The 14346-nt window shown below is 45.2% G+C and overlaps 1 protein-coding gene across 1 annotated transcript; it reads left to right on the top strand.

The window, feature by feature from the left end:
- The first annotated feature begins 346 nt into the window (after positions 1–346).
- Positions 347–3588, top strand: GPHB5 (glycoprotein hormone subunit beta 5). Its single transcript, XM_070403726.1, has 2 exons — positions 347–550; positions 3400–3588. The coding sequence occupies exons 1-2, from the start codon at positions 347–349 to the stop codon at positions 3586–3588; spliced, it is 393 nt and encodes a 130-aa protein (XP_070259827.1).
- The last annotated feature ends 10758 nt before the right edge of the window (positions 3589–14346 follow it).

Raw genomic sequence — 14346 nt, forward strand, 5'->3', positions numbered from 1 at the left:
ATTTTGTGTTCATTTTGAAGAGACCATTGGAACAGCTTTTTTTTTTTTTTTTTTTTTTAACACCCAAGTCAAGTCCAGCAGTTGGGCCACAATAAGGAAAAGCCCTTGGATGCCCCTGGAGGGTTGGGTGTCCAGTGAGCACCTGGGCCCACGGAATCCATATGGGAGTCAGTGAGAGGAAACGTGGGGCCCCTGTGGTGGAGTTCGTGGGCACCTGCAATTTCTCGGCTTATTTCTTCTGAAATGCTAAGAGCCGGGCCCTTTGGTATCAACCTCGTTGGCTGCCCCCGGAGGGCAGCTGGATCAGCTAACAGACTCTCTTTCCTCTCCCTCTCCCGGGAGCAGCATGAAGCTGGCGTACCTGTTCCTCGGCCCCATGGCCCTCCTCCTCCTGGCTGGCTGCTGCTGTGTCCTCAGCACCTCCAGCGGGAACCTGCGCACCTTTGTGGGCTGTGCGGTCAGGGAGTTTACTTTCCTGGCCAAGAAGCCGGGCTGCAGGGGCCTTCGGATCACCACCGATGCCTGCTGGGGCCGCTGTGAGACCTGGGAGGTGAGTCCAGGACAGGTCCACTTGGCCTGATTTCTAAGCATCTGCTTTTTCCTGCGGAGTTAAAAAAAATACCAATTATTTTCCTGGCTGGTGTGGCTCAGTGGTTGAATGTTGACCCATGAACCTGAAGTCTAGGTTTGATTCCCTGCCAGGGCACATACGCGGACTGTGGGCTCGATCCCCAGTAGGGGGTGTGTAGGAGTTAGCTGATCAATGATTCTCATCATTGATATTTCTATCTCTCTCTCCCTTTCCCTTCTTCTCTCTGAAATCAATTAAAAAACTCACACAATTATTTGGCGTGCTCCAAAAAAAAAAAAACAAACCCCTGAAAGAAACCCGATCTTGTCCCTCTAATAATGCATTGGCAAAATTAATAATTTTACTTGCGTGTATCTGTGTATTTGGGAATCATCTCTGGGAGGTTAAGACATGCTATTATTCTACCCACTTTACAGATGACATGGAGGAATCTGAGGGATAAGTAACTGCAGAGTCATGTTTATTCCTGTAGTGCAAAGGTGGGAATAAATTCTTGGTCCAAGCAAGTAACTAAAACTCTCACAGTGTTCTCCCAGCTGTGATGAAGCCAGCCAAGAGACAGCCCTGAGCTGTATAGCAGGTGAGGGTGGGTCCTCAGTCCTGCCTCAGTGCCTCTCCCAAAGCCCTGCCCCCGTCCCACCCACCCACTCAGGATTATCACTGGCAGAGCCATTAAGTTCCTTTATATTGAATTATATTCAGTCCTTTCAGCAGCATTGCATTTAAAATGGGGATAAAAATCTCAAAGTTAGAACGCTATAGGGCTGTGATGAGGATGTGTTTGCTGGGTGAGAAGAGAGAAGGCCCTTCGGCACCTCATCAAATTACACTGAGTGACTGCTAACTCTTCCCCCTGAGCTCTGAATTGGTGATAATGAAGGACCAGCTCTGATCTTGTCACCAGCTCAGAAATCATTAAGGACCACCCACTACTGCCAATTCAGTGCCCAACTTTCAAGGTCTGTAGCAATGTGACGCCTGGCTGTTTCCCCAGCTGCTATACATAGCCTGAGGCCTGGCCTTGTCAGATTGATTTTTAAAGGTTTTATTAAACACCCTTCATGAGATCTCACCTTCGGTCCTTTTTGTATCCTTTCTCATCCCCACCTGTCATCATCAGACTTCTTCTTTGAGGCCCATCTCCAGAGCTGACTCCTTCCCAGGGGCCTTCTGACTCCCTGGTCGGCCTATGACCCTACCCTGCCTTGTGTCTTACTTCCTTGTCCACAATACAACTCTAGATTTGAAGTTTTTTCAGGGCATAGATGAATTCTTGCACCTTTTACAGCTCTTGTCAAAGCCATGTACGAACAAGGCATTCATAAATACCGGTTGATTTACATGGGATGACCTCTCCCTGGAGTTATGGTGTTAATCCTCTCGCTTAATCAACACCAACTTAGAAGCCCTTGAGCGCCACGAGAGGACACTGCCATTAGGAAAGCTGTCCTTCTGTTCAGGGACTCGGACAGCAATCTGCTGTCACTTAGACAAATGATGGCCCCACGACAGGGATTGGGTTATGGTGATGAACCTCCGAATTAAATGAAACACCAAATTAGCTGCTTTATTTTTGCATCATTTAGGGGCTTGAGACCTAGTAGCCAAATGAAAATGTAGTTGCTAAGGATACTGTGGCTGTGACTTGACATCACACATTCTCAGGGAACTTTGACACCTTCTCATATTCAGGGTTTGGCCTGGTGGTGACCCCTCTGCTCCAATTCCACTTGGGGGCTCTTTGGAGCTCTTTCTGGGCCCAAGTCTCAAACCACCATTTCCCTCAATTCTGTCTTCTCCTTATTCATTGATGAATGTCTTTAATTGGATCATGGTCACCCACAGGAGGTCACAGGAGAAATGGAAGCAGCAAGGCCATTAGAGACAGGATTCTCCTGGATGCCAGCTAGCTTTTATTTATGCCTTTATTGTGCTGTGAAAAGGGAGGTTACTTATTGAAAATAAATAAAAGGATGAGCTTTACTTTCCCAGCAATCTGAAAATTTCTGAGATAAAAAGCACTTATTTTTGGTAACTTAACTGGGAGCACATCTGAAAATAGGATGTTCATGATGAGAAAGTGGCTGCATTTACTTGAAGGTCGAACGTTGCTGAAAATAGCCTTTGCTCATGGCCTAGGTTTAGGGTTTCAGATTTAGCAAAAAATAAACCCAAAACAGAACAAAACCACAATGCATTAAACTTGGATGCCAGAGAAACACAACTTTTGGGGGGTATAAGTCTGCCCCATACCGGCTTGCTCTTGTTGTGTTGGCTGTTGTCATTCTTTTATTTGACCATCTAAGGCAGTGGTTCTCAACCTGTGGGTCGCGACCCCTTTGGGAAACACATATTACAGTGGTTCTCAACCTTCCTAATGCTGCGACCCTTTAATACAGTTCCTCATGTTGTGGTGACCCACAACCATAAAATAATTTTCGTTGCTACTTCATCACTGTAATTTTGCCACTGTTATGAATAGTAATGTACATATCTGATATGCAGGATGTATTTTCATTGTTACAAATTGAACATAATTAAAGCATAGTGATCAATCACTAAAACAATATATAATTATATGTGTGTTTTCCGATGGTCTTAGGCGACCCCTGTGAAAGGGTCGTTCGACCCCCAAAGGGGTTGCGATCCACAGGTTGGCAACCCACAGGTTGAGAACCGCTGATCTAAGGGAAAAGAGGCCAGTGCCCTGACTAAATAGTCAGGTATTGCATGTGTAAAACATTCTTGCGGCACTCGGTTGAAAAGCGCTGTTCTAATGGCTCCCTGTTTTCTACCTGTGGGGACAGAAGCCCATTCTGGAGCCCCCCTACATCGAAGCCCACCATCGAGTCTGTACCTACAACGAGACCAAACAAGTGACCGTCAAGCTGCCCAACTGTGCCCCGGGGGTCGACCCTTTCTACACCTACCCTGTGGCCGTCCGCTGTGACTGCGGGGCCTGCTCCACTGCCACCACCGAGTGCGAGACCATCTGACTCTGGCGTGGCCTGCAGCACGGGTGGCAGCCTTGAGCCTCGCAGACCCACCGGCACGGGCAGCACCAGCAGCACCAGCAGCGATGACCCCTGGATTCGAGGACTGTTTAATTTGGACCACACTGTGGGGGAGGTTGCCTGTCTCCCTTGGGTTCAGCTCAGGCACCAGGCCCGGAGGCAGCACACAGCTAACAAAATGCAAAGCCATATCTGTGCCTTCACTAGCATAAGTTCTCCGGTTCACACACCTGCAAATTAATTTTCCTCTACCTTGAAGCTCAGGACATAATTTGTATAGCACCATCGTGGGTTTATAACACACCAGTGGTTTCAATGCAGTGGGCGTAATTAGGAAATGAGGCTAGGAAGTCTTTAAATTCTCATGTCCTCCTTAATGACTGGCCTCCAATAGATTTATGACGAAAGGGCCAGAAATCAATAAAACCACTGCTTTAGTCCCCCTGCCTCCACCCCAAATCCCACTGCAAGCTTCCTTAGAGAAAGTCCTCCCTCTCCTTGGAACTGGGCAATTATTAAAGAAGGTAGGGAAATGGTAGCTCAAAAGGAAAGGAATCTGGATTTGGGTGATTCTTTTTTCAAGCAAAATTCCCTAAGTCCCCTCAAGATCCTTAATAAAGAGGCTCCTTTTAAATAAAAGTTCTCTGGAACAATAGGGAATGGCAGCTATCATTTACACTTAAAAACTTACAAAATTAAACTCGTGTTTTTAGACTCATGGGATGCTCTCCCAAAGCTATGCCCCAAATGATGAACCACAAATATTCTTTCCCATTTATAGCCTATTTGAAATTGAAATTGTAATTTTTTTTTAAACTCAGAAAAATGTTTGTAAGGGGTAAGACTGCATTGCTGGCTCGGGGAACGTGACTGTGTAGCTGTTGCCCTCTCTAAAGCCTCCGGCAGCTGGTTCTCTGGCTCACCTAAAACTCCAGTGCTTTGCAAGTGTCTTTAATTCTGACATTTTGGGGGTTGAAATCGACCTTGTTCCTTTACCACAATATGCCGTAAGAATCTTATTACTGCAAATAAAGCCTGTCTTCTGTCTTTTGAATTGATGAGAACTTTCCAAAATAGTTTTTAATACACCTGGGACAACAATAGCAAACCCTCTTTAAAATGAACCATGAGGTTCCTTGTACCTTCATGTAGGATGTCGTGTTTAGGAAGGAACACACAGAGCCGGCTGGGTAGCATGAGTCCCTGAAGTTTCTGTCCCTGACGCATCACCGCTGGGAGACAGGAGTCCTCTTTGAGTGGGGGAATCAAGGAGTCCCCATGAAAACAGTAAAGCAAAAGTTGGGATGATGGTCAGGGATTGGGATGCTGAAGTGGACATCCGGGAGCAACATCTACCCCACTCTTCAGTGCAGGTCTGTTTTGGGAGGCAAGAAAGTCAACCCTAGCGTGACAAGGAGTTGAGTGCCAGGGCCTCTGCATGGACGGTGGGCGGTGACAGGGGGTAATACCGGGTAGCGCCACTCACATGTTCTCAACCCATCCCTGAGCACGTCCCTCTGGACTTTTTGAGAGAAAGGGCTGCTTCTTAAGGAAACGTAGGGTGAAGAGGCAGAGGTTACGGCTGGCCAGAATTTGAGAAGTTCATCAGCAAGGGCCCTGGCAGTAAACAAATGACACACTGCAGTGGGACATGGAGGAGAGTTTGAGCAGAGTTAGGGAAACCAGCAAGGGCTGTGAAACACTTCTAAACACTTGTTTAGAAGCAACGGGCAGCCCTAAGCTAAAGCAGTGGTCGGCAAACTCATTGATCAGCAGAGCCAAATATCAACAGTACAACGATTGAAATTTCTTTTGAGAGCCAAATTTTTTAAACTTAAACTATATAGGTAGGTACATTGTTATTAACTTAATTAGGGTACTCCTAAGGCGAGCCACACTCAAGGGGCCAAAGAGCCGCATGTGGCTCTCGAGCTGCAGTTTGCCGACCACGGGTAAAGGAACAAGAAGGGGAAGTGACTATCAGGCCCCAAAGAGAACTGTAGGAGAGGGACGCATAGGAAGATGCAGCCATCACCAAACTGAGGCCCGGTGGGGAGAGAGGCTGGCACACACCCCACCTCACTCTGCTCCCATGCCTGGATCTCCTGCCGAATCAAATGGAAGGCAGGGAGTGAGGGAGCCCATTGACCCACTCCATAGATGCCGGCCTCCTGGGAAGCAGGGGGCTGTGTTCGCCTGGCAGGTCAGGTGGACACGCCCTTTAATAAGGCCATATAAGGAATGCACAGGTGAGGGGCGCGGGCGTCACGGGAAGCTGGATCGTGGCGGTCCTTTGTAGACTGGGGGTGATGGAAGGAGAAACTGCCCTGAAACCAAGCTTCCCGGTGTCAGGGGAAGGGAACGGGGTTCTGGAATGACAGACCAGTCGTGACCGTAAGCAGCATAATTGCTGTACCGGCAGCAGAGCGCCTGGCAGCCAGGGGCCTCCGATCTGCAGGGTCTCTGGGGCTGTTCCTAGTCTGCGGTGTTCAAACACTTCCATAGTAAACACACATTGTAATCAGAAAAGTTATTAATTAGCAGGAGGAGACTATCTCTGTCAGTGCTCAACTCAGATCCTTTCAAATGTCTCTTCACCTTTCCTTTCTCCTTCTCTTTCACTCCCCTCACTGCCACAAGTATTTATGAACTCTAATTTTGTGCAAGGCACCGTGCTTGGGAAATAAAGCTATAAATATTACTGCATTGTATAGCTTTCTGGCCATAAGCAGGATCCTTTTTATTAATTTTTTGTAATTCTTGTGTCAACCACACTCAGAGGCATTGCTGTTACCCTTCTTCGGGCGATGACACCAAAGCTCAGAAAGGTCAAGCACCTGGCCCCAGAGAGACAGCGGATAGACAGGGCGCCAGGTTCCTCTGACCCAGAACCAAACTCTCCCTCCGGAGCACGAAGCCTTCCTTCTCGGAGAGCTCCTCCTGAGTCATTCCTGCCGGCGAAGCCTTTACATTATTGCTGTCAGCCTCTCTCCCCCCTGATGATTAAGTTTGCAGTTTCTTCTGGAGGTGCCTAATGCAGACTGGGGTTGTTTTAAGGAGGTTGCAAATTTTATCTAGTTTCCTGTATAACCTCTAGGAAGACAATGCTTTACTGTTGCTCAAATCACAGCTGACACCAGGAGAGACTGAGAGGGGTGAGGGGGAGGAGCAGGGCCTCGGAGGAGGGGAATTCGGAGAGACTGCTGCTGAGCGGAAGGTTGTGTGCTTGCAACTCGCTGCCCAGGTAATGTGAGCACTGGGTGTAGGGGAATGATGGTGCTTGTAGGGGAGCGCTGGATAAAACCAACTCTCAGCAGCTCCTTACTCTCGGAAATACGTTTATTTTGCAATTAACAAAAGGTAAGGGGAATTTCCCAGACTCCCTCTGGCAAGAGCATGTTGGAATGGAGAGTATGGATTCTCACAGCTCATTCCACTTCTGGGTTTATTAGCTCCATGGATGGAGATGAATGTGATTGTTTGAAGGTCGAGGCTGAATGGCTGGTTGTAGTGCTTCTGGAGTGAAGGGGCTGCTAAAGGCCTCCGAGGAGATGGTTCCTATTAAAGGAACAAGAAATAGGGAAAGGATGAGAACAAGAGGAGCAGGTGCAAAGCACTGTGACCCGGAGGGTGAGGCAGAGACTTGTCTCTAAAGGAGAAGAATGTGAGGGGTTATTCTATTCTCTGTTCCAGGTCCTGGTTACGAGGAGTAAAGCAAAGAGTTCCTAAGGTTTTGGCTTTGTATTTGCCTCTTAAGTTCTTCCGGCTGTGCCATTTCTGTAGCATACTGGGTAACTGAGTTAACAAAAAAGACTTCCTGATACACAGAATCAATTACATGCTTTGACCTTGATTGTTAAAAAATTGGGGCTTCTGGCCCAGCCGGTGTAGCTCAGTACTTGAGCGTTGACCTATGAACCAGGAGGTCATAGTTCGATTCCCACTCGGGGCACATGCCCAGATTGTGGGCTTGATCCCCAGTAGGGGACATTCAAGAGGCAGCCGATTATTGTTTCTCTCTCATCATTGATGTTTCTATCTCTCTCCCCCTCTCCCTTCCTCTCTGAAATCAATAAAAATATATTTCAAAAAAAATTGGGGCTTCTGGAAAATCATTCAAACCCACAATACAACCACTTCCCAAAAGCCAACCAACCAACCAGACAACATTCCCCCAAAGAGAAAAAAAACATTTTATTTTAACAAAGAATGTCAATATTACCAAAATGAGAATGCTAACTTTTTTGGGGGTGAAGATAGGATTTTCAGCAAGGAACAGATGAAAATATCCCGAGGTTGCAAATACTATTATACAACTTAAAATCATTTGAAGGAGCATCTGTTCACCTAAAATATACTATACACACAATAAAGGACACAGGTGCATCATAAACGGCCATTATCTTGAGAAAGTGTACATGCAGGATTATGCACTTAAAATAGAAATTTAACCCTGTTTGTTTGCATGTTCTTTCTACAGGAAACGCACGAACAGATCATGCCTCACTGTGTTGGTCACGCAGATGCCTGAGGTGTCTACAACACGGTGAGGTGCAGCTTCAGAGGAAGGTGAGCTAAGCTTCAAGGCTCTCTCAAACCTCCAACTTCCATTTCCCTCTTGGAGTCTGCATATGGAAATGAAAACATTTTGGGGGACCAACGTTACTGAGTGGAATTAAGACATCCAGCCTTTTAACATATGTGGGATATGTTTTTAAGATGAAGATTTTGCTCAGCTTTTGGCTCCTGCTTGTGCAAGCTCAGAAGCTAATGCTGAAACATCTCCCCAATTGAAACATAAGTACCAGGTAATGAGAAACCGAGTCCAGCTGAAATTGGCTGCAGATTCCAGCATTAACAAATCCAGAGCCAACTTCAGGACACAGCCAAAGGAACTACTGTAGCACCCGTTCACTCATGCCAACCTCCGGAAGCTGCAGACAGGTGGAGGGAAAGAAGGCAGTGGGCTCTGATCCGGGGGTCCTCTTCTTTAGCACTTAATTCTTCCTTTTTAAAAATATATTTTTGAAATTTATTACAGAGAGGAAGGGAGAGGGAGAGAGAGAGAAACATCAATGATGAGAGAATCATTGATGGGCTGCCTCCTGCAGGCCTCCTACTGGGGATTAAGCCCCCAACTGGGGCATGTGCCCTTGACCAGAATGGAACCTGGAACCCTTCAGTCTGAAGGCCGACACTCTATCCACTGGGCCAAACCAGCTAGGGCAGCACTTCATTATTTCAATGTGCTTCATTCAGTAGAAACATTTTTATTCAAATGAAGAGAGGCTCTCAGATATCTTGGACTGGGATTTCATGTTATTGTCATAGTAAAGGGACAGTGACTCAAACATTTAAAAATTACAGGTAAATAGATCCTTGAAGAGAGATAGATTATGGATGCCAGTTCTCTTGCCTTATTCATTTCTCCTGAAGGAGATAAACTAGACTTTGCTGTATGGGCTGGGGAAGGAAGTGGCTGTGGGTGTGCAGGGCTGTGAAGGCTGCCGGAGGGCAGGCAGTCCCGTGTGAGACACGTTAGGCAGCTCGCAGCAGTGGTTACGAGCAAGCAATCAGAGGTGCACCTGCAATAATGAACCTGATCCTTGGTAAGACTCCGTTTTTGGGTTTGACCAAACCCTTCCAAGAACGCCAGCCACATTGGGTAGCCAAACTGCTCCCAGATGTAAACACTTTCCCAGTTTAAAAGCCTTTCAGTGTAACAGCATCTTGAAGACAAGTGGGTTCCTGCAGCCGAGAGCGTGAAGGCAGACCTGTCGGCAGGGCCAAGGGAAGCTGCTGCAGGAAGCAGAAGCCGGCCCTGGGCAGAGGAGGTGACGCTGTGAGGACTGGGTGTGCTCAGAGACATCAGGTGCTTTTTCTGCCATTTCCAGGGGCAGAGGGAGTGGCAACCCTCATGCTCTTTCTTCATTTGTTTGAAGGGAGGTAGGATTTGCCTTCAGAACGTCTCCAGCAACAGTGGAACTTGAATTAGAGACGGTAGGCTTCAGTGTGTGTGTGTGCGCAAGTGTGTACTTTTTTAAAGGGCTCTTGTACACAAGGTGGGATGTCGGCGGGAGAACAAAGCTGTTCCCGGTGATGGTTAGTAAAAGCTTGTTGACTAGGTGACTACAACTCTGGTCTGTGCTCGGGGCCTGCAAACAGAACGAACTCTGGGGAACGCACTGCTGAGAGGGCGAGCTGTTTGCAGTCAATCTATTCTGGCATCTAGAGCGCTGTGTCTTAATGACGTTTCACCAGAAACTTTATGCCTCAGAAATGTGTTTTGTCTCCATTTTCTAACTTCATGTGATATGAATCTCTCTTATTTCTTCATGGAAAACCATTCTAGGGAGCATTTTTTTATCCCCCTATAAACACCAGAGAGGCGTTCAGAACAGCAGTCCTTCAGAGTTAGCAGAGTTAGCAGATCTTTCTCTTTTGATTCCAAAACATGCCTTTTCCTTTTCTGCAGCTGGGCAGCACATGACAAAAAAAGAAAGGGCTTCCAAAAACCTTCTTATCCATCCAGTAAATGAACAACTCAAATATTAGCTTAAGGAATACCCAGAAGGTAGCATCTGAGAGGCAAGCGAAGCTGATGGTTTCTTAAGCAGGTAATGATGTGTCTGGATGTAAAGACTGGTGATAAGCATGGTTGTCTCATAAATCAGCATTCTCAAATATCACTGTGCCCATGAATCACCCAGGGTCTTAGTAAAATGCAGGTTTTGGCCTGGCTAGCATGGCTCAGTGGTTGAGCGTCAACCTATGAACCAGGAGGTCAGGGTTAAATCCCAGTCAGGGCACATGCCCAGGTGGCAGGGTTGATCTCCTGTGTGGGGCGTGCCTCCATGAGGCAGCCAATCAATGATTTTTTCTCATCATTGATGTTTTTTTCTCTCTCTCTCTCTCCCTCTCTCTTCCTCTCTGAAATAAAAAAAATAATAATAAAATGCAGATTTGGATTCATTAAGTCTGGAGTGGGCCTGAGGTTCTATAGTCCTAACTAGCTCCCAGGAAATGCTCATGTTGTTGTTTCCTGGCCTACACTTTGAGTAGCAAAGGGCTAGACAATGTTCCCATTTTCTCAGAGGCCTGGGGAAGGCAGTTTCCTTGACTGGTTGCTGGAGACACCCTCAGACTACTCAGAAATGAAAATAGGAGAAAAGACAAATGACTTAAAAGTCAGAATATGGCACAAAACAAATTGCAAGCTTAAAGAGAACATGAAATAATATGCCATTAATTGTGATAAGTAGACATAGAAAAGCCATTACGTAAGAAGAAGATTGCAAGAAAGCCGACCCTGAGCAGGCCAGCCATCCTTCCCTTGTCAGGTCGTTTCCTCTGTGGAGATTACACGGGGAGAAACAGGGGCTGTTTCAAGTGGGATAAAATCCTGCTGAGATGTCCTTACACAGTAGTTGCTGTTTACTCAGAGCAAAAACAATTTAAGTCAGGCGATGGGAAGAATGTAGAATTTTGAAACTTCTGGCCCAGGGCTCCTCTAGGGAGAAAAAAATATCCAATTCCTTAAAAATAATTGATTTAAGAAGTGGTAGTAGGTGATTCTTTTAGGTATTTACAAAGCTGCCACAAACATATCACCTTGCCATGAAAGAGTTTTTATTATTTCTCCAAAGAATCAACATAAACTCAAAAGACTGACTTGTGCAGGGTCCCTGGGAGGCTAAGTGGGCTCTGATGGCTTCTGGGCAGGACGCAGTTCTGGGCCTTGGGGACCCTCTCCTCAGATTGCCCCAGACATCACATTCCTAAAACAGGGAGCAGAACCTGTTCACCAATCAAAGATGACTGCATATCCTGGAGGGCTTGGAGGACATGGCTGAAAATGCAACAAAATTACTTCAGCTAGAGAGTATCCTGAAGTTTCCGAGTCACCACAGAACTCAGAACAAAGTGAAATGACCAGGGTAGAACATGTTTAAAACACACGCACAAAATGACTCTGGATTGTGACAGAATATTCCCTAAGGAGAAAAAAAAAATAGATTGTGACCAAGCTTAATCATGCATCCCTTCCTCTAACTTCCTGTAGTGGAAGGTGAAAGCCAAGAACTGTTGTTGAACTTGCATCCCGCGAATTCAGAGACGAGCCAAACCCTCCCGGACGCACTCCTGCCCTAACCCAGACAGCTCTCCGGGGAGCAGGGCCCAGCCTCTGCCGCCTGGAGTGCCTCTGTGTAGAGATTGGTGCTTTAATCTCCTTTCTGGTCTTTGTTGGCCATGGAAGCACCATCAATTATTGCTCTGTCTCGTATGTTTGTACTCCGTTATTGCTGCTGTGCATTTTACATGCCATGTTTCCATTCAGATATATTTCACTGAAGATGATTAAACATCATTCATACAAAGAACTGTCTTTACAGATATCCCAAAGTCATCCATTTCAGGTTTCGAGTCACGTCCATTCCCAAGGAAACTTTCAAAATGCTTCATTCATATTTCTCCACGAGTTTCCCTTGACTGCCTGTTCTGTGTTAGCAGAGAAAGGGTGAGGGTTATGACTTGCCCTGATGTTAAAGAGCCCCCTGCCCCCCAAAACCCAAAGAGCATTGTCCAGCATTTTGTCCATTTTTAATGCATTGTGGGGTGGGGTCATCGAGAATTATCACACAATTTATCCTGTTGGTTGACTCTGCTTAGATACTGGGAAATATGGAATGCCCTTCCCATTGACAGCCCTCCCTTCTTCCCTGTGCCTCTAGAGACCAGGCAGAAATGAGCAATTCTCTGGGAGAATTGTCAGGTGTGTGTTTGTGCCTTGTGTTTGGTTTTAGCTTTCTCTCCATCCTCTAAATATTTCCTTTAAAAAAAGTCCTTAACTTCCTTTGTAAGAAACTCAGTTTCCCCGACCTTCTCGCTTCCTCTGTGTTCCTAATGGTCCTTGAAATGAAAATACTTGGTTGAGCTTCCTGACTTGTACTTGTCAGCCTGCACAATGGCTCTTAAGAGAATACCTGGCGACCTGTGGCATTCTCTGTTGAGAGAAAATGCACATTTTGCATTCTGGCATCTAAACAAAGGGGTAGATTTAAAACCAAAGACATACATGGTTAGGTCATCATCTCCAGTATGGTATCAACATTCCTTCAAAGCAAAACCTCAGTCTCTTATCTTCCATCACGTTGCTGTCATGGGTAAGTTTGCCTTTAGAAATGCAATACTGCATTGTTGAAGGCTTACCTCAAGTCAAATGTTTCTTCTTGAAGACCTTCCACTTTGTGAGATCATTGCTCAGAAGACCCTAATGCTCTAAATAATGACATTTTTTGGGGCTTCAAATTCTGGGTTTAAATTTTTAAATTTTCTCCTTAAATAGTGAGCATGGTTGTGATTTACTCTTTACTACTGTTTAAGTTTTATTTCCTTCGTGGTGGTTCTGTGAAAATAGTATATGGTTATATTCACTTCATCTGGCACTTACGGACCAGAATCTTCCAAATGGTTCTTTGCATATCATAATCAGACATATTGTTATCAAAGTCTCATAGCTAAAACTCCCTTCTTGTCATATGTGTATGACTTATTTTTTGATTTCTCAGTTTAGTGCTTCCTGGTTTGGGGTTGCTGTAGTTATTACAGTTATTGAGTAACTGTTATTTGAGTATAACTTTTCTTGGCAGAAATCGGCCCAGATTTCTTCCTTTGACATAGCTTTGATTTGTGTCTTAGTAACTTTTGTATTTCTAAAATAGTTCAAATAGTCCATTGAATTCTACCAAACAACCAATCATCTGATTGAAAAAAATATCTGTCAAACTAGTTATTTGAACCATTAGAGTTGGATTACATTACTGTATACTGTGCAATTAAATTAGGATTATATTACATTGTATACTGTGGATTCCAGGCATATCATATGTCAATCAAATTCTTGTCTCTAGGTTTGATGGATTACCTTATGTATAGTGACCTAAGTCATGTGTTTGAAATGTGGCTTGGATCTATAGAAAAAACAGATGCTATTCCAGTAATATACCTACAAATGTCCAACTTAATATCTGTGATAATGATATAGTATGGAGTTGAAGGGCAATGGGTGGGAAGTAGAAAAGCTGAGATGTCCCAGCTCTGTTACAAAATGTCTTCTCTAACACATCTAGGCTTAAGTTTCCTCATCTGTACAATGAGGGGATTGGACTATAGTTTCTGAGGCCTCTTCTAGCTCTGAAAAGTTAACATCTACCAGCAAAGGGAGATGGGTTGTCCCTTCTTGACTTTGGAAAATGGTGTAGAACATTAAAGGACACTTCTTCAGATTTCTATGTCTCTTCTTATCTTCGGTTTTAGGATATAATTGTATTCAATCTTCTGGCAGAAAATACTTTTTCATGAAATGAACTACCTCTTGCCATGAAACGGGATAAATGAGTAATTGGTGTAATGATACTAACTCATTTAGGTTGCTTTGTTATTCATTATTTTATTCAATCATTAGCTCATAAGACCTCTAGTGTCCCACCCACACCTAACAGTCCCTCCAGGTTCTGGTTCCAGGAGAGAGTGAGTGTGATCTTCCCCCTGTGACGGAGGTAATCCCTGTGGCCCATGAGGGAGGGGCTGGCCTTGGAACCATTTGCCTGTCAAGTGTGCACATCTGGACAATTCTCCTTGGCTGAGCAAACATATTGCTCTCCATTTTTCATTCATATCAGTGAAAAGTGAGAGGCCCTCTAATAAGATATAACTATGCAATAATGTAACAAAATTGGC

The sequence above is a fragment of the Myotis yumanensis genome, unplaced genomic scaffold, assembly GCF_028538775.1.
Source record: "Myotis yumanensis isolate MYYU_CA2020_CCGP unplaced genomic scaffold, mMyoYum1.0.hap1 SCAF_1, whole genome shotgun sequence".
Classification (NCBI taxonomy): domain Eukaryota; kingdom Metazoa; phylum Chordata; class Mammalia; order Chiroptera; family Vespertilionidae; genus Myotis; species Myotis yumanensis.